Here is a 22794-nt window from a genome sequence, read left to right as displayed (position 1 = left end):
TATACGTAACAAGCACACCTTTGTAAAGTAGCTTGAGGACATCTATACTAGTGCACACTGACCTCAACTACTCACAGCTTGAATGAAGCTAAAGAATTTCATATGTCAGGATTGTATTTAGGCAGGTAAGATACATGCATAATGTGATTACAGCTACCATCACTGTCAATCAGAATATTGGAGGTGCATTACTAATTTTATGCAATACTTCTGTAATATGTCCTGTAAGATTTGGGACAGCTAGGAAAAGGTATGTCTAACAAACAAGGACATAATTTAACCTGACAATTATCTACATTCAAATCTTGTTTTAGTTCCAAAGATCAAAACAGATTGCACAGGGAAAATTTAATTTCCCTACCTTTTTTATGGCCCTCTACAGGTTACATAGCCCAACAGTTTTCAGAAGTTTATCTTGGTCCTATTTTTACTATTTTCGAAGTTTAAACTAAAGCTAGATGTGGTTGTTGGTGGTGGTGGTGCACATATACAATCCTGGTACTTGGAAGGTTGACAAAATTGGTAAGAATGAGGCCAGCAAGATTTTGCCTCAAAAATAAATAAAATAAATTAATTAAATTAAATATTAACACTGTCCTTTTCAATTTTAAGAATATCTAATGGAAATCTGCACTCTAAATCTTGGTTTAATGCTTATTGTCTTAACATGTATAATGGCTTATAATTTTTTTAAGACAGTAAAGTCTGCATGCCTTACATGTCAAGAGATGGTAAGCTTTGAAGCTAACAGAAACTGTATTTTGAAGGACTACAAAATTCAAAATTATTTAAAGAAAAAGCCAAGAAAGCTTAGAAAACAACTCACGTTACACCAGGATGAAGATTATATTTCTTTTTTCCAAATCTTGTTTGCTGAGCAAAGAAATCATAACGCTCAGACTTTTTCCACATGTAATAGAATGCTACACACTCACCAACTGATCTTGTTCGGACCTGTAAGAAACAAAGGCTTGTTTTTAAGAATAGTCTCCTAACAGTGCCACTTCAAGAAAAACCTCTCAAGTCTGTGTTGGATAGTTTCACATCAACTTGAAACAAGTTACAGTCACTGGGAAAAAGGACTCAACTAAGAAAATGCCTCCTTAAGACTGGCCTCCTGGCAAGTCTGTGCACCATTTTCTTGATGGAGATGGGTGGTGCCAACCCTGGGCAGGTGGTTCCGAGTTGTATAAGAAAGCAAACTGGGCAAGCCCTGAGGAACAATACAGTAAGCAGTGTTCCTTTATGGTTTCTGCTGCAGTTTTTGCCTCAACTTCCTTCAATGACAAGGTACGGGAATGTGAAAGTATAACCCAAATAAACCATGGCGTTTTAACCACAGCAATAGAAACACTAAGACAGACTGGAAAAAAAAAGCTACTCTTTAGTTAATATACATGACAAGTAAACACGATATATTGTGTATGAAATAAACTACAGCAACTGTGCTGAAAACTACTATTTCTAAATCCATTGAGAAAGATAATACAATAACTATATAAGATAGTTAGCAATCTGTTTTTTAATTCAAAGATAGCCCCACTCCAATATTTTACAATAAAACAAGTATTCCTCTAATGCAAATAAGAGTGACAATTAGGTTAAAATGAATCCAAATAACAAATGCTTTTTACTCAGATTATCAAGGGAATCTACATTTAAATTCTCTTATAAATGATTTCCTGCAATGAAGCATGAAATCAGATCTGAACCTCGAACCTTGTAGAAAAATCAATTCAAAATGAGTCATAGACCTTAATATAAACTCTGAACCTCTGAAATACCAGAGGTAAAAACCACAGGTAACTTTTTGACTTTTCTAAAATGGACTCTACCAACACAAGAAACAGGCCGAAGAACTGACAAATAGGACTGCTTGAAATTAAAAGCTTCTGAGCCCAAATGAAACTATCATCAGAGTAAAGAAACCACCTACAAAATGGAGAAAACTTCTATTTATCTGAAGTGGATTAGTTATTTAGAATATATAATAAACTCAAAAATGGCCAATAAATAACAAGTATTCAGGATCCTTAGTATTCAAGGAAATACACACTAAAACTGCCTTTATCTCTGTCTTACTCAAGTCAGAATGGCTTTTCACAAAAAATAAGCAACAAAAGCAAGTGACAACAAATGCTGGCTGGATACAGGGAAACAAACGCCCCAAGATGTAGAAAAAGAGGACACTTACTCACCTCTTGATGGGGATGTAAACTGATAAAACTAGTATGGAAATCATAAAACTCCAGATAAAACCAAAACCTGAGCTATAATAGGACCCACTTGTCATCCCAAGGTATATACCCAAGGATTCTAAGTCAGCACATCACAGAGATAACTTGCTTACCCATGTTTATTGCTATAGTATTCATAACAGCCAATTAGCGAAACCAGTCTAGATGCCCACCAACATATGAATGGATATAAAAATATGCAGATACACAATACAATTTTATTTAGCTGTAGAAAAAAATGGATGAAATGATGACATTGTAAAAAAATAGATGGACTGAAATCTTATGTTAAACAAAATAAGCCAGACTAAGAAGAGGAAATGCAATTTCTCTTATATAAAAATCTAGACGTAAATTTTTATGTGTATATACACATATATATAAGATATAAAAGCAAAGGAGGCAGAAGTTAAGGAACCAAGAAGGTAATAGCATATACATGCCATGATCAACAGAAAATGCTGGCAATCTCCTTTATTGATACTGCCTTGGAGAGCTAGAAGTTGATGGATAAGAATAAAACACTGCACGCTTCAAAGAGAAAAAAGGCACATGGAGTAGTGCTCTGGAAGGAAACAAAACGTTAAAAAACTTTTTCAGCATTAATTTCATCTACTATTGAGGACACCCTTAACTTACCTAACAGATTTTGTTTTCCCCCTTTCTTCCCCTCTGCTTAAACTTGATTAAAGTTGTAAAGTAATAAGGGCTTTTAAAAAGTCCTTTCAAGAAACTAGAAAAATGGCATTTAGTGGTTTAGAGTATCCCAAAGTCCCAGGTTCAATTTCCACCATCCATATGGTGGCTCTAAATCATCCAGTTTCAGGGGACCCGATGCCCTCTTCTGACCTCCTGAGGCAACAGGCACACATGTGATACACACAAGAAGGTAAAATGCCAATCAATATACATTAAAAAAAAAAAAAAATTCTTTCAAGCTCTTGCTTTGCTTCCTAAAGAATGATTTCAAGTCAGCTGTAATTTACTGATGCAAAAACCAAGACATCTTGGGGCATGCCGTTACCACAATACAAAATCTTCATGAAATAAGCCTATAATAGAACTTCAGTATTTTCACATTCAACCCTCAAAGAATCACTGTCCTCCCTTTGTTCACTAGAGCAACTAAGTAGAGCATAGGCCAGATGATTCTTAACAGCATTAAAAGACCCCACTCAACATTTATAAAGAAATCAGTTATATGATGATGATGATGATGATGATGATGATGATGTTGTTTTTGAGACAGGGTTTCTCTATGTAATAGTTCTGGCTGTCCTGGAACTTGCTGGCCTAGACAAACTCAGAGAGATCTGCCTGCATCTGCCTCCCAAGTGCTGGGATTAAAGGCATGCCCCACCACCACCCAGCCAGTTATATTCTTAATAAGCACATGCTGAAACTTTGGCTCATGGTTTCAAATCAGCTAATGAGTTTTTAAAAGATTTTTAAAGTCACACAGGTGGGGCTTTGCTTCTGCACTTTCAGTTATACTCCAGAGATGCCCCTGAGAGGTAACCCAACAGTTTGGTTAGCAGTATACAAGAAATACCAGAAAAAATAAAATGTACTTTTCAACTGCAAAATGGATTTTAAAACAAATTCAGGAACATGCAGTCAGTCACTAGTTAAAACAACATTTCCCCAGAGTGCTGACTGTATCAAATCTGGACATATTGGGTTCCACACTTTGAACACCAATTGCATTGTCTAAGTTATTCTAAACACTCAAACTCCAAGTTTCTCTTCAACTATCAATGTTTTTCTTTTGTAAAAGATGTAATTATTTTTAACTATGTGGGGTGTGTGTGTGTGTGTGTGTGTGTGTGTGTGTGTGTGTGTGTGTCTGCTTGCAAAGTAAATGAGAGTGCAGGTGCTTATAGAGGCCAGAGGTGTAAGTTACTCTGGACTTAAAGTTACAGGTGTTTTTGAGCCACCCACCCAACATTGGTGCTGGGTACCAAATCTGGGTCCTTGGCAAAAGTAGCATTTCTTTTTAACTGGTGAACAATTCATAAGTAATGCTTGATGTGAATTATAAAAATGCAACTATATTAAGAAGGAAGTATTAAATACAAAGTAAAACTAGCAGTGAATTCACAGGATCCGTAACTCCCATTTAACAGTGAATGTGTCAAAACAAAGCAACTATATTCAAGCAGTAGCTAGAAAAGAAAACAAAACAAATAAAAAACAATGAATTGGAGCTTCAAACATATGCCCAATACTTAAACATAGTCCTGTGCAAGGTATCAGATTTAAAAAAAAATTTCTCTTCAAGGAAATATATAAGGCCTAGTTCAACACACTCATGAAAAGTAATGTTCATGAGTTTCTATATTTGTGCTGAAACTTTATCATAATCTCCCCACAAAACCACCTAATTTTCTTTCCTGTTATATAAAATGGTGGAGTTACTATTAAAAATCCTTTGAGAATTCTGTTGTAAAAAAAAAAAAACCCCCGCCAGGTGTGGTGGCGCACGCCTTAATTCTAGCACTTGGGAAGCAGAGACAGGCAGATCTGGGAGTTCCAAGTCAGCCTGGTCTACATAGTAAGTTCCAAGACAGTCAGAGTTAGATAATGAGACTCTATGTCAGAACAAACAAAACAAAAGCCCAAAGGCTGGCAAGATATCTCTGCAGGTAAAGGTGCTTGCTATTGACATTACCCACTACACAAAACTATCTTCTGACTATAACATGTGCACTGTGACACTCATATGCCCCCTCCCACACTCATGAATAAATATAGTATAATAAAAATTCCTTGGAAAGAATTAAATGTTCAAACCTGCAAGTTATTAGTTATTTAGGGTATATACTGTATGACTGATACTTATAGGATATCAAGCCATCATGTTAAGTCTATTTGTGATAGATACCTCTGGAAAATATCATCTTAAGAATATAATTTCAGATCATTCAGGACTTAGGTAACCAAAAAATATTTTAATTATGGGCAATAAGACAGTTCAGCAAGTTAAGGTGCTTGCCACCAAGTCTGACAATCTGAGTCAATCCCAAAGTCCCACGGGGGAGTGGTCGGGGAGACCAACTTTAGAAGGGGAAGGAGACTGACTCCAGAGTTGTCCTGTGACAAGCACACTACAGCACACACACATCACACAAATAATTATTTTCACTGTAAATTTAATGTTAAGAATATTTTAAAATTTCAAAATTACTTTAATGAGGTATTTGCAATTGATAGCTACTGGAAGAGAAAAATCTGTTTTCTTCAATGGAGTGACCGGTTCTATTAACCAAACTCAGAGGCAGGTCCCATAATAAGGAGCAGTCAGCTAAGACAAACTGAGACTCCATGGGTGCTGTGTTAGTGTGTATGTAGAAGTGTCTGTGTCCACGTGCACTTTAGAGGGAAAGAACATAAAATTGGTTGGGTAGGATCTGGAAAAAGTTAGAGGGCAGGACGGAAGATGATAAAAATATATTGAACAAAATTCTCAAAGAATGAGTAAAAACACATTATTTTAACAATGTACAAACCTCTCGTCACAGGAAACGGAAAACAGCCTTTAGTCGTTGCACTTATGCATACACAATCAGAGAAGTTGACTAACAAACGTGTAAGTGAGTTCAATTCTTAAATATTTACGGTATAGTGAAAAAAGTCACTTGACAAATATGTCAGACAGTCTAAGTATGCTTATTCTAATTAGTTGTAAATCAAAAGATTATAATATTACAAAAACTTTAAATAAATCATTACTTACTTTATTAGCCTGGATCAGATGAAAATCTTTTCCATAGGCCTTCAGCCCTTGTTCAAAATTCCTACACTCTTCCTCTGTCCACACAGATAACTCCTCTGACAGAATGAGGGGGATAAAAGCAAACTGTTAATATACAATAACGAAAATGAAAGCAAAGGTGTAACTTTCTGGTAAAAAAATTGAGTATCTTACTCTTAAGTGTTAATATTTGGCCATTGCAAAAGACACAGTGATAAAAGTTCCCGATTTAATAAAAATTGGAATGATTTGGTGCATAACTCTCCAATCTCAAATTTGGGCCACTTGTTCCTTCTTGTTGTGGAGACAAGGTCTTGCTATATTTCAGCCAGGCCTCCAACTTGTAATGCTTCTATGGTGGGCCACCTCTCACAGCTCTCCTCAGTTCTTCTCAGCCGCCTTCAACTTGGTAAGCTTTCTTACTTTGGACTCTACATGGAAATATGTTCTGTCCCCTACCTTATCTTCTCTCAACAATGTAATTGTTTACTCACTAGTAAAAATACTTTGTTCTCAAAATTCTCACCCTAAGTATTTTATGTCCAGTTACAACAGGCTTTATTTAACAATATCCTGTAACTCTCCTCTGAAGATCAGCAACTATTTTTCAGCCTGCCATCCAGGCTGCCAGGCCACGAGGACTGAGACTCATATAGTTAGGTGCTCAAAGCTAAAGAGCCTTCAGACTGACGTCATGTAAACAGATAATCTATCACTATCACACCCATAGATACATATTCCTATAGATATACATGTACTTTCAGTGCAGTGGAGGAGCCAAATTTAAGAGTAAAAAAGGCAAAACTCAGGTTTCAACTACAGCCTTATTGCTCATAAATTACACCTACATCTCCCAATTCTACTTAATTCTTTATAATGATTTGTGTCTGCTTGAATGTGTTATGTGCACCATGTGAAGGGAGGCCAGGGAATTATTTTAGGTAACTGGTTCTTTCCTTCCACCTCTACATGGTCTCCAGCTATTAAATTGAGGTTGTTCAGCTTAAGTGACAACCCCTTTCCCCAATGAGCCACCTAACCAGCCCAGTCTTACAATTTTAAAGTTAGGAAGTAACTAACAACAGGAGGTCATGTTATGTGATATAGCTCATAGAACTATTATAAAGATCAAAGGAGAAAATCTTTAAATGTTTTCAACCTATAAGGCATTTTATATATTTTACTTTCACTTAAATGCCCTTCTTTTGCATAATAGGACAATCTTAATCCCATTCCCTGTAATAATTTGAGTGACATTTGTGCTCTGCACATAACTCCTGAATTGAGAAAGACTAGTTATTAAGCTGGAGACATATTTAGGTAAACTGAGCAGCTTAAAGTTAAAATTTCTGCCAAGTCATGAAATGAAAGTCTATCATGTGTTTACCTCGAGCTGCTTTGACATTAAATCTCAATCTTCTCAAGGCTTCTTCTGTATCAAAACTGCATTTAACCAATTCATATAAAGCCTAGAAAAAGGAAAGGTTTCTACGTAAGAATGACAGACTACCAACAGTTCAGCCTGATGCTTGTTTTTAAGAGCACACTTTTCTCAATCCTCTGTTTATTTCTATGCTTTCTGGTCCAATTTTAGTGAAAGCAACATACAGAGCACCAAGGGAAAAAAAGATTAGGGCCAGGTGGTGGTGGTGCACGCCTTTAATGCCAGCTCTGGGAGGCGGAACCAGGATCTCTGAGTTTGAGGCCAGCCTGGTCTACAGAGCAAGATCCAGGACAGGCACAGAAACTACACAGAGAAACCCGCCCCCCCCACCCAGAAAAAAAAAAAGGAGAGCTCAATCCTATCCTTCTATGCCTCTCACTATGTACAAGGAAAGTTACACAACCTGGTGACCACAGTATCTCAGCAACTGAGATATTAATCTCATATAAAATAACATTTTGTTGTGTGGGGACCAGCCCCTACACTTATTTACCCCAGGGACTCTTGAGGAATGAGGGAGAAGAGACTTAATTAGAAATAAAGAGGGGAGAGGAAAACACAGGATAGACTCGAGTGGGCCACGGGCCCAGAACTTTATTCCAAAGGTCTATTTATAACAATGCCAAGAGGTAGAGCAAAAGACCTCCCCTTTGCTAGTTACAGTCAAGTGTAGACCCTTACAAACAGCTGATACTCAGGCCCGTGGTCCAATCAACCTCTTATGCAGTCCTGCTGGGTAGAGCCACTAGGAAACCCAATGGGTTACAAAAGTTTAAGTTGTAATTCTTTGCAGCCTTCTGAGATTCCTAATATTTTAAACAAACTGAGAAAGAACAACAATAACAAGGTTGTAAAAATGCTGTTGTATTAGGTTCATGGTAGGTTAGTCTGACCATATATACACAATGGTATTATCTGAGGTGAGGGTGCCAACTTGATCACAGATGTAGAGTCTCATGGAGATAGAATAGAAAACAAACAAACAAAAGGCCAGGCAGTGGTGATACATGCCTTAGGAGGCAGAGGCAGGTGATCTCTATGAATTGAGGCCAGCCTGGTCTGCAAAGTGAGTTCTAGGACAGCCAGGGAAACAAAACAAAACAAAACAAAACAAAACAAAAAAAAACCCAGAAGAAAACACTCTTAAAAGCACTATGAAAAGTATACCTAAGCAAAGTAACAATTTCTGTTTACTGAATTAATGATATAAGCATATCAACAGGAGGTCGTGTGCTAATTCCAACCTTTACAGAAGAGGAGTTGAGGTGGACAGAGCACCCACACTGAGAAACGAGGACTGTTATTTATGAGGAAAGCCCAAACAGTTGCTTCTTATTAATGTACCTGTTCGTTGTCTTTTATGTGAGATCCTTCAGGAATTGCTTCTACACCTTTCTCATCACCTGTTCTTCTAGATGCATCCTTAAGAAATACAATCACTTTATCTTCTGGTAAATATTCTGGGTCCCACAGAAGCTGATCATCATTTTCATATACTAAATGCATAAACAAAATGTTAATAAAAAACTGCCAAAAACTGACATAATTTGTGCAGAGACATATTACTAAAAAAAACTCAGTCTTTTAAAAAATGATTTATTTTCTCTGTATATGTTGTGCATGTGCCACACCACACATGTGAAGGTCAGAGGACCACTAGTAGGAGTCAGCTCTTCTTTATTTCATTAATTAATTAGTTTATTATTTATTGAGACAGGGTTTCTCTGGATAGCCCTAGGAGTCCTGGAATTTGCTCTGCAGACCACTGGCTTCAAACTCAAGAGATCTAACTGCCTCCAGAGTGCTGGGATTGAAGGAGTGAGCCACTATTATCTGTTGAGAGTCAGTTTTTAATATATGAATCCCAAGGATCAAACTCAGGTTGTCAAGCTTGGATCTCTATTCTCTTATTTTCTTATGTGGTTTGTTTGTTTGTTTCTTTCTTTCTTTCTTTCTTTCTTCTTTAAAAAAAGGTTTATTTCTACTATGTATACAATATTCTGCCTGCATGTATCTCTGCACACCGAAAGAGGGCACCAGATCTCAGTATAGATGGTTGTGAGCCACCACGTGGTTGATGGGAATTGAACTCAGGACCTCTGATAGAGCAGTCAGTGCTCTTAACCTCTAAGCCATCTCGCCAGCCTGTGTCTTTTTCTTATGTGCCTTCACGTGTTATAATCATTTTCATATAAAAGTCACAACCTTTAAAAAAACTTAAGTTTCATCATAATTTCCAATGTAGTAAGAATAAAGTCTGAATTTCACCAAAATTTGAAAATAGAAAGGAACATGACCTAAGACAGTTGAGAGTTCAAATGACATCAAACCCAGGAACAACAGCCTAAAATGGAGTTAGAGCCAGAAAAGTGAAACCCCAGGAGCCATGACAAGTGCTTTCAAGAGTTAACCCCAGAGTGACCAGGAGTTGAAAAGAGGTCTGCTGGGGATGTGAGGATGTAAGGATGTGGGGATGTGGGGATGTGAGGACTGAGCTAAGGGGCTGGGAAGGTTAAGTGGGAAGTGAAATAAAGCAAAATCTTTTGAGAAGTTTGGCTAGGAAGGTAGAGAAATGACAGGAGGCAGTGAGGAAATCCAGTTGAACAAAGTTTGTAAGGCCTCAAGTACTTCTAAATTTCAACTGAAAGGAAATCACTTGATAAAATACATTATGAGACATGAGATGACTTTCAAATTCCTTGTATTATGAAAAGGAGTAGCAGCTACTTAAGCATTTCCTGTATACTAGGCAATGTATCGATTGTCCTCACATAAACTACTTTCTCCCACCATTCACATACATGTACTTTAAAAACCCCCTATTCTTCCCTTGGTCTTTCACTATATACTCTTCTCTGAAACAGAACTCAAAGGACAATTATGTAGAAAAATGTCCTTCTGCCATTCTTTATTCTGTTGGCATAATAAACACCCAAATTGAAATGTTGACTCCCCCTGCTAAGTGAATTTGGATATAGTCCTAATTTCTGTTCTCTACACAGTCTGTTCTGCGAAAGGAATTGATTCCTCACTACTTATGTTTTAAAGGTTGTCTCTGGAAGAAGAAGTGAAGGGGTGTGTGCCTGAATCCCAGTGTTCTCCACACCTCATTTAAACCTATGGAACAGCAGAAATTACCTACAAGCCATTTCTGGAATCACTGACAATAGTCTACATATCTTCAAACTGAGTAGACAACCATCACCAGGTGGCGCCAAACAACAAAAAAGTCAGCCTCCTTTAAGGCTGAACAGTTTTGATTGTGTCAGGAACCTCAGAATACACACTTCACTTTAGACAATTACAATATAGTCAGTAATGAGCATGGGGGGGGGGGCGCAACAGAAATCTCTCTAATCCACTGTGTAGACAATATGCACACAGATATAATTTAGCAAGAGTTCAGAGAGCAGTTCACCACTATATTAGGTAAGGGGAGAGGAGAGCTTATGGCATCTTACTAAAGACTGACTCAGCAGCCATTAAATGAAACCCCAGAACTGCTAATTCACAGATGAATCAGAGGAGGCCGGTCAGTGGGCCATACTTAACTAGGTATTCACACTATTCATTTCAGCTATTCTATTACCTACAATAAACTTAGAAAATTTTAAAGTAATCAAATTGAACATGTTATATAATCAAGATAAACCACCAAAATCATCTCACAAATTCCACTATATATAGCTGGCAAGGACTACATACAAGAATTAGGAGAGGGCTATGTATTCTGAGGAAAAAACAAATATTTGACATGAGAAGCTGAGAGCTACCATAATAATGCCACAAACCTCTGTAATTTGGAAAAACAATTCCTAATGAATAAATGTATACTTATACATTGTCAATTTTATTCCATTTTTAATGCCCAAAAAAGAATGTGATCTAATCAGTGTATCTTAGTATGAAAAGCTACAACCAGCAATGTCATAAAACACTGGTGTTCACCACAGACATTGACGTATTTTCAAAATGTCATATTCACATAGCCTTCTGACACACAGTTAAGTGAACTGTTGAAGAATGAGTATTCCTAAGCAGAAAATCTAAAGGCCAAAATGATCTGAAATCCAAAACACTGCCTCAAGTCCTCTAGATAAAGACTATCCAGCCTGTCCTAAGGGTAGACTATATTCGTTCACTTCCCCATTTTAGTCACATCACAACTAAAAATACAGCCAAGTGTTGTGGCAGTTTTTATTTATTTATTTATTTATTTATTTATTTATTTATTTATTTATTTATTTCGGTTTTTCAAGACAGGGTTTCTCTGTGTAGCTTTGCGCCTTTCCTGGAACTCACTTGGTAGACCAGGCTGGCCTCGAACTCACAAAGATCCGCCTGGATCTGCCTCCCAAGTGCTGGGATTAAAGGGGTGTGCCACCACCGCCCAGAATGTGGCACTACTTTCAATCTCAGGCATTAGGAAACAAACAGCAGGACTGCCTGACCCCAGGAGTTTGAGAATGTCTGGAAACACAGTAAGCCTGTCTCAAAAAACAAACAAGACAACAACAACAAAACCCAAAGCAGCTCCTTGTACTAGTGAATACTAACTCAGGCGCCAGGAAGCTCAAAGCCAAGTTGGGCAAGACCCAGCCTCAAAGCAAACACTCTAAATAAAACAAAAAGTAAATGTGCTGTGACCTTCTAACAAAGGATTCTTTTTATGTGGCCAACAGCTGTTCAGAAACAGTCTTTGGCTGGACCCTGGGCTCAGCTGGTAAAGTATTTTCCTAGTATGCATGTAGCCCTAGATTGGATCCCCAACAGTGCGTAAAACAAGAAGTGGAGGTACAGACCTATAATCACTTCTACTGAGTGTGGGATGTGAATTCCATCTCATTAAAGCTGTTAATTGATAACCACTTACTAAAAACCAAAACTCTCTTATGGTCTGAAGGGGACAGACACTAATCCCACAAACAAATAAATTATGAGCCAAGGCAAAGACAAGTTTTCACTTTCTCTGAAAAGTGTATTTTTCTGGCCAGGTATGTTACTAAAGCTGAATTAATAGTAGCTTACTCCAAAACTTGCTGGAGCAACAAAGGATAATGAGGTCCTCATTTCTACTTGTTCTCTAGTTATAGGATTGGGTATAGTTTAAGACAAGAGCTTCCAGTAGCCATCTTAGGGAGGAACAATCATCTTTTGTTATTTTTCCTTCAGAAACAGTCTAAGGATTCATGCAGCATTTATACTGTACAATAACCAAGAGATGACTTAAAGCATGAGAGGATGTCCTTCGGCTATATTCAAATTCTACACCAAGTCACACAAAAAGCATCTGTGTATTTTGCTGTCTATGGGGTAAGGAAGGGGTAGGGTTTTTTTTTTTTTTTTTTTTTGGTTTTTTGTTTGTTTGTTTTTTGAGTGGAGGATCAAACCCAGGGCCTTGTGCTTGCTAGGCAAGCGCTCTACCACTGAGCTAAATCCCCAACCCCGGAAGGGGTAGTTTTAATGTTAACTCCCACAGATAGCAAGAGATAAGTACTTTGTCAAACATAAAAATGTAAGCAAATGTTAATGAAGGTATAACCAGGGAGATTTTAAAACCAAAATAAATTCAGGTTTCAAAGGATAATGCCAGTATGTGACTAAGTTCTAAAATTTAAGTGTTTACATCAGGAGTGATAACCAGCGAGGGAACACAACAGGCCTGAGTCTATCTAGTAAAGCCAAATCAGAGGGCATACACACATCTGTCATCCATCTGGAATCTTTAATCACTGAAAAGAACTCTAGTCCATCTCTAAATGTCTCCTACAATAAGGACATCAGAGCCAGCCATGGTGGCACACACCTGCAATCCCAGCTTCAAGCAGGAAGACAGCAATTTTCAGGTCAGCCCAGATAACAGATGGAGATGTGTTTCAAAATAAAAGCTGAGAATGTGGTTCAAGAGGGTTTAACTGAACCCCAGCACCTACGCCCCGCCCCCCAAAAAACTAGAATTGTTTCAACACTGTAAGACATGTTCTCTTTGACCCAGCTGATGAGAAACACCCTGGGGTTTGGCAACACGAATGTACTAATCAGCAATATCTTTTTATAAACTTTATTTTTAACAGTATGCTGTATAATATTGGTATTTGCTTTATGTTCACAGGAGACAAGACAGAGAAATGAATTTTGTGTTTTGTTTAAAGTCAGAATTCCTTTTTCCATTATTAAACTTTTTCTTCACACAATACAGTCTGCTCACATTCTTGACTTCTTCAGAGAAATGTCACACTACATCCTGTCTAGTCTTCCTACACCACCTTGCACACTTAAGTCCTCAAATAAAAGCCAGGCATGGTAGCACACACCTTTAGTCCTGGCACTTAGGGGACACAGGCAGAGGGATTTCTTTGAATTCAAGGCCAGCCTGGTTTACAAAGTGAGACCCTGTCTCAAAAAGAAAAATGCACAAATGAAAATCTTCATCATCAAATCACACCTTACTGTAAAGAAATTATACATAACCCTCTTCTAAAATCATGAAAATATTAAGCCAGAATAGGCACTATTTTTAGAGTAAAAATTGTAATTTACTTACTATGGTATTTGACTACAGATATGAAAATGAAAGGTAAAGTACAAGAAGAGATGACCCTTCAATCATGACAGCAGTACACTATAAAACTGTGCTGTTTTCCTTCCATCTAATGAGAACCCTGTCTCGAGTGCGGGGTAGTGAGCCCACGGCTTTGAGCATGCTATGAAAGTGCTGGTTTACCTTTAAGCCTCACCCTCAGCCCTTAATATGGAACTTTCAAAACATAGGCACTCTTCATAGCCAAAAATTTTAAGACATCTAGTAAAATGGAACAAGTGTTTACCTCTCAGTTTCCTACTGACAGAAAGAAACTCATGGCCTGCTACTGCATAGACACAGTACTTATATTTCAATTATAAACACAAAACATTTTTTCTGAACACAACAATAAGATACACATAAGAGAAACACAGAATTCCAGTACAGAACAAGGTCTACTTTGGTGTTACAGGAGCTAAGCTGAGCAAGCTTGCTAAAGGCAAGGGCAAGTGATCTGAAAACATTTGTCTACCAACACCAACAACAAAAGACTTCCCAATTCTAAGCTGTAATGTGAAGAAAATGAAAAAGAAAAGACCTTTTAGCTTCAAGTAATGTCATACTATATATGAACTACTCATTAAAGACACATATGCATCCTTTTAAAATCCAACTAACATAGGTAATATGAAACAGACTGACTCAAAAAAACAAATCCTCATTTATTTTACATTATTAGATGTACAACTGGCCTTAAGACTTTGATATAAAACAATTAAAATAAAACTTGTAAAATTTAAATATACAAGTACTACTCCCAAATTATTTTAAGACACAAATGACAAAATATTCCTTCTTAATAGTATTGAGTTTTAGAAGCAAATAAGCAACCAGTGGTTTATCAGTTGGTTTTTAAACCCATTATTGAAAAGTTATCTATTATAAAGGTTACAAAGTATCAAGCTCAGAGCATTTAAAATGTAGAAAAAAATGTTCTTAAAAGAGACGCATGGCTGGGATATTTTAAGAGGCATACCTTCAGACTCCCTTCTTTTGCAGTGACCAGCTCTGAGGGATGTACTGCTTTTATTAGGGTTATTTAGTAGGCTGCTGTGTCCTTACCACATCTTATATGTAAATTAACAGACCAAGGTTGGGAGATGGCTCAGTAGGTGAAGTGCCTGCTGCTTAAGACCAAGAACACAGATTTGGACCCCCAGCACCCTGTGTGAAATCCAGAGTAGCAGTGGGCATGTGTAATCCAGGCACTAGGGGTAGAAGACAGACACTCACAGGCCAGCCAGTCTAGCCAAACAGATCCTGTGTGTTAAGGTGAAGGGCCCAAAGAGGAAGAAGGAACCCAACATTGACCTCTGGCTTCCACATGAGCATAAACAGGTAAGTGTACTTAGACACAAACACACAGCACCTCCCAAAATAAGTCCGTCATATCAAAAGTTCAGGTATATAACCTTACTATAACTCACCTTTTTCATTTTCTTTGTATCTACAAATGCCAACTGGAATCTCAGCTTGAAACATGGAGCCCACCATGATTTCCTATTTTAAACACAACAAAAAAATATCTAGTGATACAAATCTTATGCTCATGTCTAGCTTCACTATCTTCTTGGGTAAACTCACTCTGGCCTCTTTGTCATAAAACCAATTACCTACCTCATGGTAGTATTGTGAGGATGAATGAGTTAATAATAGCTAGGAGCTTACATATGACTGAATGGGAAATATTAATAATAATGGGTAAAATGTAATATAAACAATATACTGTTTGGCATTCTTTGAATGGTGTCCACTACAGAGTCCTTCTGCTGTCAATCGCTATGCCTCTTTACATGCACCTGTACCCACCAAAGAATCGCAAACGGTCATTCTTTAAGTTTCACCCCAGGGTAGCTAATTACTCCCTATAGATTCATACATGGAATTCCCCCTTCAGTTAATCATCCACACTACCATACTCTGGCACCTCCCTAGATGGGAAAGAATTGCGTACAATAGGGAAGAAGGTGCAGAAGGTAATGGGTCAATCTCTGATGACTCATTCCAGGTTCTCCTTCTATAAGGACACATCAGCAGTCTACTGAAGGTAGTCAAAGCTGCTCTGTGATGGCTGCTATGTTCCAACAGGAACAAATACACATGCAGGCAAAATACCAATACACTTGAAATAATGAAATAAAATGAAACCCAGGAAGAGAAGAAGAAAAAATCTCAAAGGGTATTATTTTTTTAAAGAGGAAAGATCAGGCAATCATTTCTCACTAAGGAAAACATCCTCCTACAGAAATGATTTGCTTTAACTAATTACACAGTGTGTACTATGATTTCCTAAGAGGTTCAACTCCTATGCAATACCATAAAATTAAATGTTAAACTATGTGGTTAATTAAATAATGCTATGTAACATATTAAGGAAAAAGAACCTAATATCTCAAATTTATTTTAGAAACTAGTTGTACGTTTGTAGTGCAGCTCAACCTATAACACCAACAGTTATCACTTCAGGATTAGATGATCAGAAATTTGGATTTCTAATATTGGTTTGAGTATGAATACACCAGCAAAATCTGATTCTACCCACACTATCATTTTATGAAAAGATAAATGTATTTCTTAGTTGGATATATTAATGGGGAGTTTGACAAGTATTTACAAAATGCTTAAATGTCACAAAAAAGGCAAATGCACTGACTTCATTAATAAACATGATTCATTAAAAATGTTTTTGGCTTTTAGAATATTACTATAATTTTTGGAAAAATACCTTTTTCCAGTCTTCTGATGGAATATAATCTTCATCTTCTTCAGATTCTTCTTCTATCTCACTATCTAGAATATGTAAGAGAATGATACTATAAAATGGACATTTATCCTGTCCATATCTTTGTACTTTTATACCTACCACCAAATATTTAGATATGCCAAAAGGTCTGCTAAATCAGACCAAGATATTTAAAATCAAATAATGAACACTGTATCTAAAACAAGACAATAACAAAAAATTTCCCCAAATAAAAGAAAAACTATGAATCTCCTAGGGCAACTCTATTCTCAGGAGATTTTGTAAGGACACAAAAACTTCAGGATTAGTGTCAACATAATCTTTTACTAAAGTCTAGTTACAAAGTAAGTCACATGATATCAAGCTCTTCACACAGAAAACAAAGACTTAGAGCAATGTTGGCCAAATGGTTTTTGTAATAAAACTTGGAAGTTTGGAGCAAAATTGTAGGGGAAGAAAAGAAGTCTGGGTACATATTGAAAACCTTTATTCTCCCCAAATTTTTATTTTATCCACACCAGACAAGCTCTTGCTTGGTTATGTTCAAATGGGGATGATTTATAGGGCTGGCAGACTGCTTGCCTGACACACACTAAATGCTGGGTTCAACCCCCAGCACTGCATGAAATGAAGAAGAGTGGCACAAGCCTGTAACCCCAGCATTTGGGAGGTGGAGTAATTAAGATTAGAAGTTCAAGGTCATCTTCAGCTACATAAGGATCTACCAGAGTTTGATTCTCAGGAACTACATTGAGGTAGAAAGAGAAAGTTGACTCCTGTTGTCCTCTGACCTCCACATGCCATCCCACCACAGTGGAAAACTGGGGAACAATATTAGCATGTATTCATACCCCAAGAACTGACCACCTTTGTTCACCTAGGAGCCACAAGATTAAAGACAACATTACAAATACATAGTTATGTACTGCATGATGTCATCTTTGGTCAACAGACTCAATTTATTTACAATGATGGTGACCCTGCCCAGATTGTGAGACCTTGAGGTGCTGTGTCCACATCAGTCATATAACCAAGAAACTCGACAGCCTGTTTCTCAGAATATACCCCTGCTGCTGAGTGACACATGAATATAATGAAAGATGGTTCAAAGTCAAACAAAGAAAGTAGAAAACAAAAACTACAAGACTGCCCAAAATAAAAGGAACACACCCATATTTAGGCAGTATATGAAGCAGTACATGTTGTGATACATGCACTGTGAACAGGACCTTCATTTTGATATTCTAGTAACCCCTACCAAAATCCATTTACCTTTGAAAGCAATTTCAGAATAAGTGAATTTAAGTATCAATAAAACCACATTAGAACTTTAGGTATAATAAAAGAGTGAAAATTACATTCTAACTATAGCAATGATAATACATACTTGTATCAAAATATTTACATCGACGTGGGCGAATTATTTCCTGAGCATCTTGGGAAGTAACAGACTGTGAGGGATCATCATTGGAAGACTGAGTTTCATCCTCCTGACCCGATGAATCCTTTATATTCTCTTCCTATAGAATAAGAAAATGTACTTAGAATATGTAGGCCAGTAGTCAAATTGTGTTTTAGAGGTAGCTGTAAGATCATAATAAATCCATCAAATATAATGTGATTTCCTGGGTTAGTTCTTGGAACTGGGGTAAAACCTTGGAGCTTAAGTCCCAGCCATTTAGAGTTTAGCTAAGGGCACTTAGCAGGGCTAGTTTTGGTAGACATTTGTTGCTGTTGTTGTTTTTGCTCTTTTGGGGGAAGGCCCAACACCCAGCTCCCTAATAAATCACACATGAAGGTTTATTCTTTTTGTTGTTGTTGTTGTTGTTTTTGATTTTTTGAGACAGAGTTTCTCTGTGTAGCTTTGCACCTTTCCTGGAACTCACTCTGTAGCCCACGTTGGCCTCAAACTCACAGAAATCTGCCTGCCTCTGCCTCAGAGTGCTGGGATTAAAGGTGCTCCACCACCGCCCCGCTAAGGGTTTATTCTTAATTATAAATGCCTGCCCTTAGTTTGGTTTGTTTCTTGACAGCTTTTCTTATCTTAAATTATCCCATCTATCTTTGGCCTAGAAGCTTTTCCCATTCTCTTCTGTAAATCTTACTCTTACTCAGTGGCGGCTGTGCAGCTGGGTGGCTGGCCTCTGGCGTCCTCCTCCTTCCTTCTCCAATTTCTCCTTCCATATATTCTCTCTGCCTGCCAACCCCGTCTATCCTTTCTCCTGCCTTGCTATTGACCATTCAGTTCTTTATGAGACCATCAGGCATTTCAGACAGGTACAGTAACCTAACTTCACAAAGTTAAACAAATGCAACATAAGCAAAGTAACAAACCTTAAAATAATATTCCACAACAGACATTGAGTTACATTGGGTGTTAATATTAGGAAAGCAGTATAACCCTCTTGTATCTAAAATAATTTTAAAAAATGAATAAAGAACTGCTGCAGTCTATTTAATTGAAAAGTAACAGCATTTTTTTTATTAAGTTGGTACTATTCAGAAAGAGCAAAAAGAAATCTGGAATGAAACAGATCAAATTTATCTCACTGGAGTGAACTACAAGGGATTTTCAATTTTTATATCACACATATTTTTATTTTTAAAATTTAATCTTACTGTACAAAATTATATTTAGAGCTTAGTACTATCTGTGGTTTCACAAATACAGCAGGGATTTTGGAACATAAATGTTCCATGAAGGTAAAAAACCACCGAACGAGCACTAACTTACCTTATTCTCCCCACTACAGCCACTGTTGTCATCATTATCAGCATCTTCATCATCTTCACCTTCCTCCTCCTCGTCCTCTTCCTCCTCATCTTCTTCAGGTAACCGAACAGTGCTGTCATAACCATAGAGGCTGAGAAGCTCGTGGATTGGCATGTCGCCTTCCTAAGTACACCAAAACAAGCCAATTTCTGAAGTCAATGATTTCATATTTCCATGTTATAACTTACAAATCTGTAAAGTACTAAACTGACACTTAGTTTTTTCTTTACAGCATATATCGGTTTTGTGTCTAATACGAAAAGGAGAAATAAAAACTCAATCTTTTACTCCTATAAACTGACCAATTTTAGCCTGTATATTTGTCAATAGTCTGAAATCAATTACAATTTTTGCAATAATTCAGTCTACATACCAGAGTCAGTTAGCCCTTACATATGGATTATTATGAACAGTACCCTAAATAATTGGGGCAAAGAGAGTAATTAGAAACAGGATGTCATCTAATTCACTAAATCCAGAAAGGGAGATTAAATTCCCTACTCAGGCAAAGCACACTGCAGGAACAACAGCAATTACATACAAAATGATACTAGGTTACAAATCCATATATATTGTTCTAAAGTAATCTTCAATTTACATATAAAATCATGTCAGCATTGATTATCTATGGAACTTTTACATTAATCCCATCACATATATGAGGAAACATGGGCACATACACTGAAGAATTTTCTTTAAAAATTTACACAAGTCACACTATAATACATTCAGATTTTCATCATATGACTCTAAAGGTTAATAATTTTATTAGTGTATTGTAGGGCTTCAGTCAGGACCTTCTTCAATCCCTCCAAAAGACATATTCACTGTGAATAAAATGAAGAAACAGCCTTATTTGGGAAACTAAAATCCATTTTCTACAGAAGGCAATCACTAATCAAGATGTCAAGCATCAAAACCAATAAAATTCTGATTATAAAAAAAAAATCAAAGTCTAAACATAAACATATCATACACACAAATATACATATTCTAAAGAAAAATGTAAGTGTTAAATTGGAACCTAGAGAAATGGTGCTCTTTAAATAAGACAATATATTTTATAGTTTTCCATCATTATGTGCTACAATATCAAGAAGTCTAACTCACATATCGAACATATTTTTGCAAAGAGGATATATACATTAGAATGTGTAACATAAATTGGTAACACAAAGTTCATATCCCCTCATTCAGAATCTATGTAGATGGTATAGGGGAGAGGGGCTGTTTAAAGGCACTTACTGCTCATGTAGACGATCTAGGATCAGTTCTCAGCACCTAAACTAGGTAGCTCACAACTGCCTATAACTCTAGTTCCAGGCAAAGTGATACCTGACCTTCTTGGGCACCTGCACCCCCCCCCCCCACACACATCCCAACAGACACACACTTGCATGCACATACACAGACATATTTTTTTAAAGAAAAAAATTTAGTAATTAATAATCGGTTAATTCTTCACAAGAAGAATGGTACTTTATACTTGTACTGCTACTTTGAAAGAGAGTTGAATTCTGAAGGGTCCAATAATCTGTAGACTCTAGTTTGACAAGCAATTGCTATATCTAGCAAGGCATCACCATGCCAGATGAGATATTTAATTGACAGCCAGGCTGTGTTATTTTTAAAGTATAACTAAAACCATACTTGAGGTATCGAAAGAACTGGCCCATGGAAATCTGAACAGTACCAAGGACACTGAAACTGAAGACTAGAGTCAGTACTTTAAAAGAACAGAACTTCAACACCAAGACCCAGAAACTTACTAGTAAGGATAGAAAAGGGGACATTTCCACACATAGAAACAGCCTCCCAGCATCTTAGTGGTCAAGCATTTGAACCAGATGCTTAGATTTCACTTTCTCTAAGAACGAAAGCAGCCAGAAGCACATAATCTCCTCAGATCTTTAAGAGTATAAGACAGTAATGTCTGCTACTTTCATTTTTGTATTAAGGTGTGGTGATATTTTATTTGTTAGAACACAAAATATCACCATGTTCTAACAAATAAAATATCACCACATTAAGGAAGCAAAGGAGAGACACAGCACATGCTGTTTGACCCCTGGACTTCCTAATTCCAGTTCATATAATTTTCCTTAAACCCAATGAGCATCCCAAATTGTAGGTTTGGCAACTGAAGTTAATTAGTAAGCGTCACTAAAGGTATGAGAGTCAAACTGAAAAGAAACATTAACATGGAAGTTTACAACTATCATTCTTATCAGCTGTATAAGAATTCACAAACAGCTTGTTTCATTTTTTAGTTGCTTTTTTAGGGCAATGAATGTTACTATTAAAGTAGTGTTAAGTGACAATTTAACAGAGTTCATTTAAATGGCCATGTTCTATTTTGAAATAATTTTCTGACTAGACCACAGTGTTTGGTTCACTTTACAACATATCAAACAAACCCCTTTGGGGTCTTGAGTGTTGATCTGCCTTATTTAAAGAGAATTAAGTCAGCTTGAAGAACAGGATGCTGGTCTTATGCTAGTCTCTAGCCTAATGTCTTAGATCAAGGTTCTCTAATCTGTATTTGCTTTGTTTTGTTTTTGTTTTTTGAGGCAGGGTTTCTCTGTGTAGCCCTGGATGTTCTGACTCTGTAGAGTAGGCTTGGCCTCAGACTCAGATCCTCCCCAACCCCCCACCCCCACCTCTGCCTCCTGAGGGCTCAGATTAAAGGTATGCACGCACCACCACTGCCAGACTTTTAATCTGCATTTTAAAAAATTTCTAAGTCAGGCTTCTTACATGAGTATGAAACATCTCAAAGGACACTAATTTCACAGGTGATAAGAAATCAGCCAATCAGCCTTTCCAGTGGGAGAATATAAAGCCTGGACATTATTTTTAAAATCTTTCACTAACAAAAGAAGCTCAGTTAGCTTACAAAAACTTAGATGACATATTAATTGTACAGAAAGGAATTTCACTCTGAAAAGCAGAGTAGTTAAGTCATGGATTGTTCTTCCTCATGTAACACAGATAAGTGCAAGTCCCTACATAAATTTTACTTCTCAAAAGTCCAGAAACACCTCCAATACTTAGAGAGGACAGAGACAGTGCAAAGTAGCCTCCTCAATACCTCCCAGACTCAATACCCCAGAGAAGAACCAGTGACAAACTAGCACACAGAGAAAGTCACTGAAGTCAAATGATAAATAGTTAAAGCATAAAAATTAAAAAAATCAGAGCCTCTTGAGAAAAGCAGACATGCTTTCCATACATAGTAAGTGAAAACTATACCCTCACCA

At 37.0% G+C, this 22794-nt stretch overlaps 1 protein-coding gene across 15 annotated transcripts in view; it reads right to left on the bottom strand.

Annotated features, from left to right (window-relative positions):
• The window catches only part of Mier1 (MIER1 transcriptional regulator), a 55294-nt gene that overhangs the window by 7548 nt on the left and 24952 nt on the right, over nt 1-22794 (bottom strand). For all 15 annotated transcript variants that reach the window (XM_036179702.1, XM_036179706.1, XM_036179703.1 and 12 more), the window contains 8 exons: nt 19496-19657; nt 18149-18281; nt 16744-16808; nt 15446-15518; nt 8780-8931; nt 7379-7460; nt 5974-6068; nt 827-954 (listed from right to left, as the gene is read on the bottom strand). In XM_036179702.1, the coding sequence (XP_036035595.1) occupies nt 827-954; nt 5974-6068; nt 7379-7460; nt 8780-8931; nt 15446-15518; nt 16744-16808; nt 18149-18281; nt 19496-19657 (890 nt within the window). The remainder of the gene's footprint in view (nt 1-826; nt 955-5973; nt 6069-7378; nt 7461-8779; nt 8932-15445; nt 15519-16743; nt 16809-18148; nt 18282-19495; nt 19658-22794) is intronic.

This window comes from Onychomys torridus, chromosome 2 (genome assembly GCF_903995425.1).
Source record: "Onychomys torridus chromosome 2, mOncTor1.1, whole genome shotgun sequence".
NCBI lineage: Eukaryota > Metazoa > Chordata > Mammalia > Rodentia > Cricetidae > Onychomys > Onychomys torridus.
Note: the sequence above shows the minus strand (reverse complement) of the source record. Positions and strands in the feature narration are given on the sequence as shown.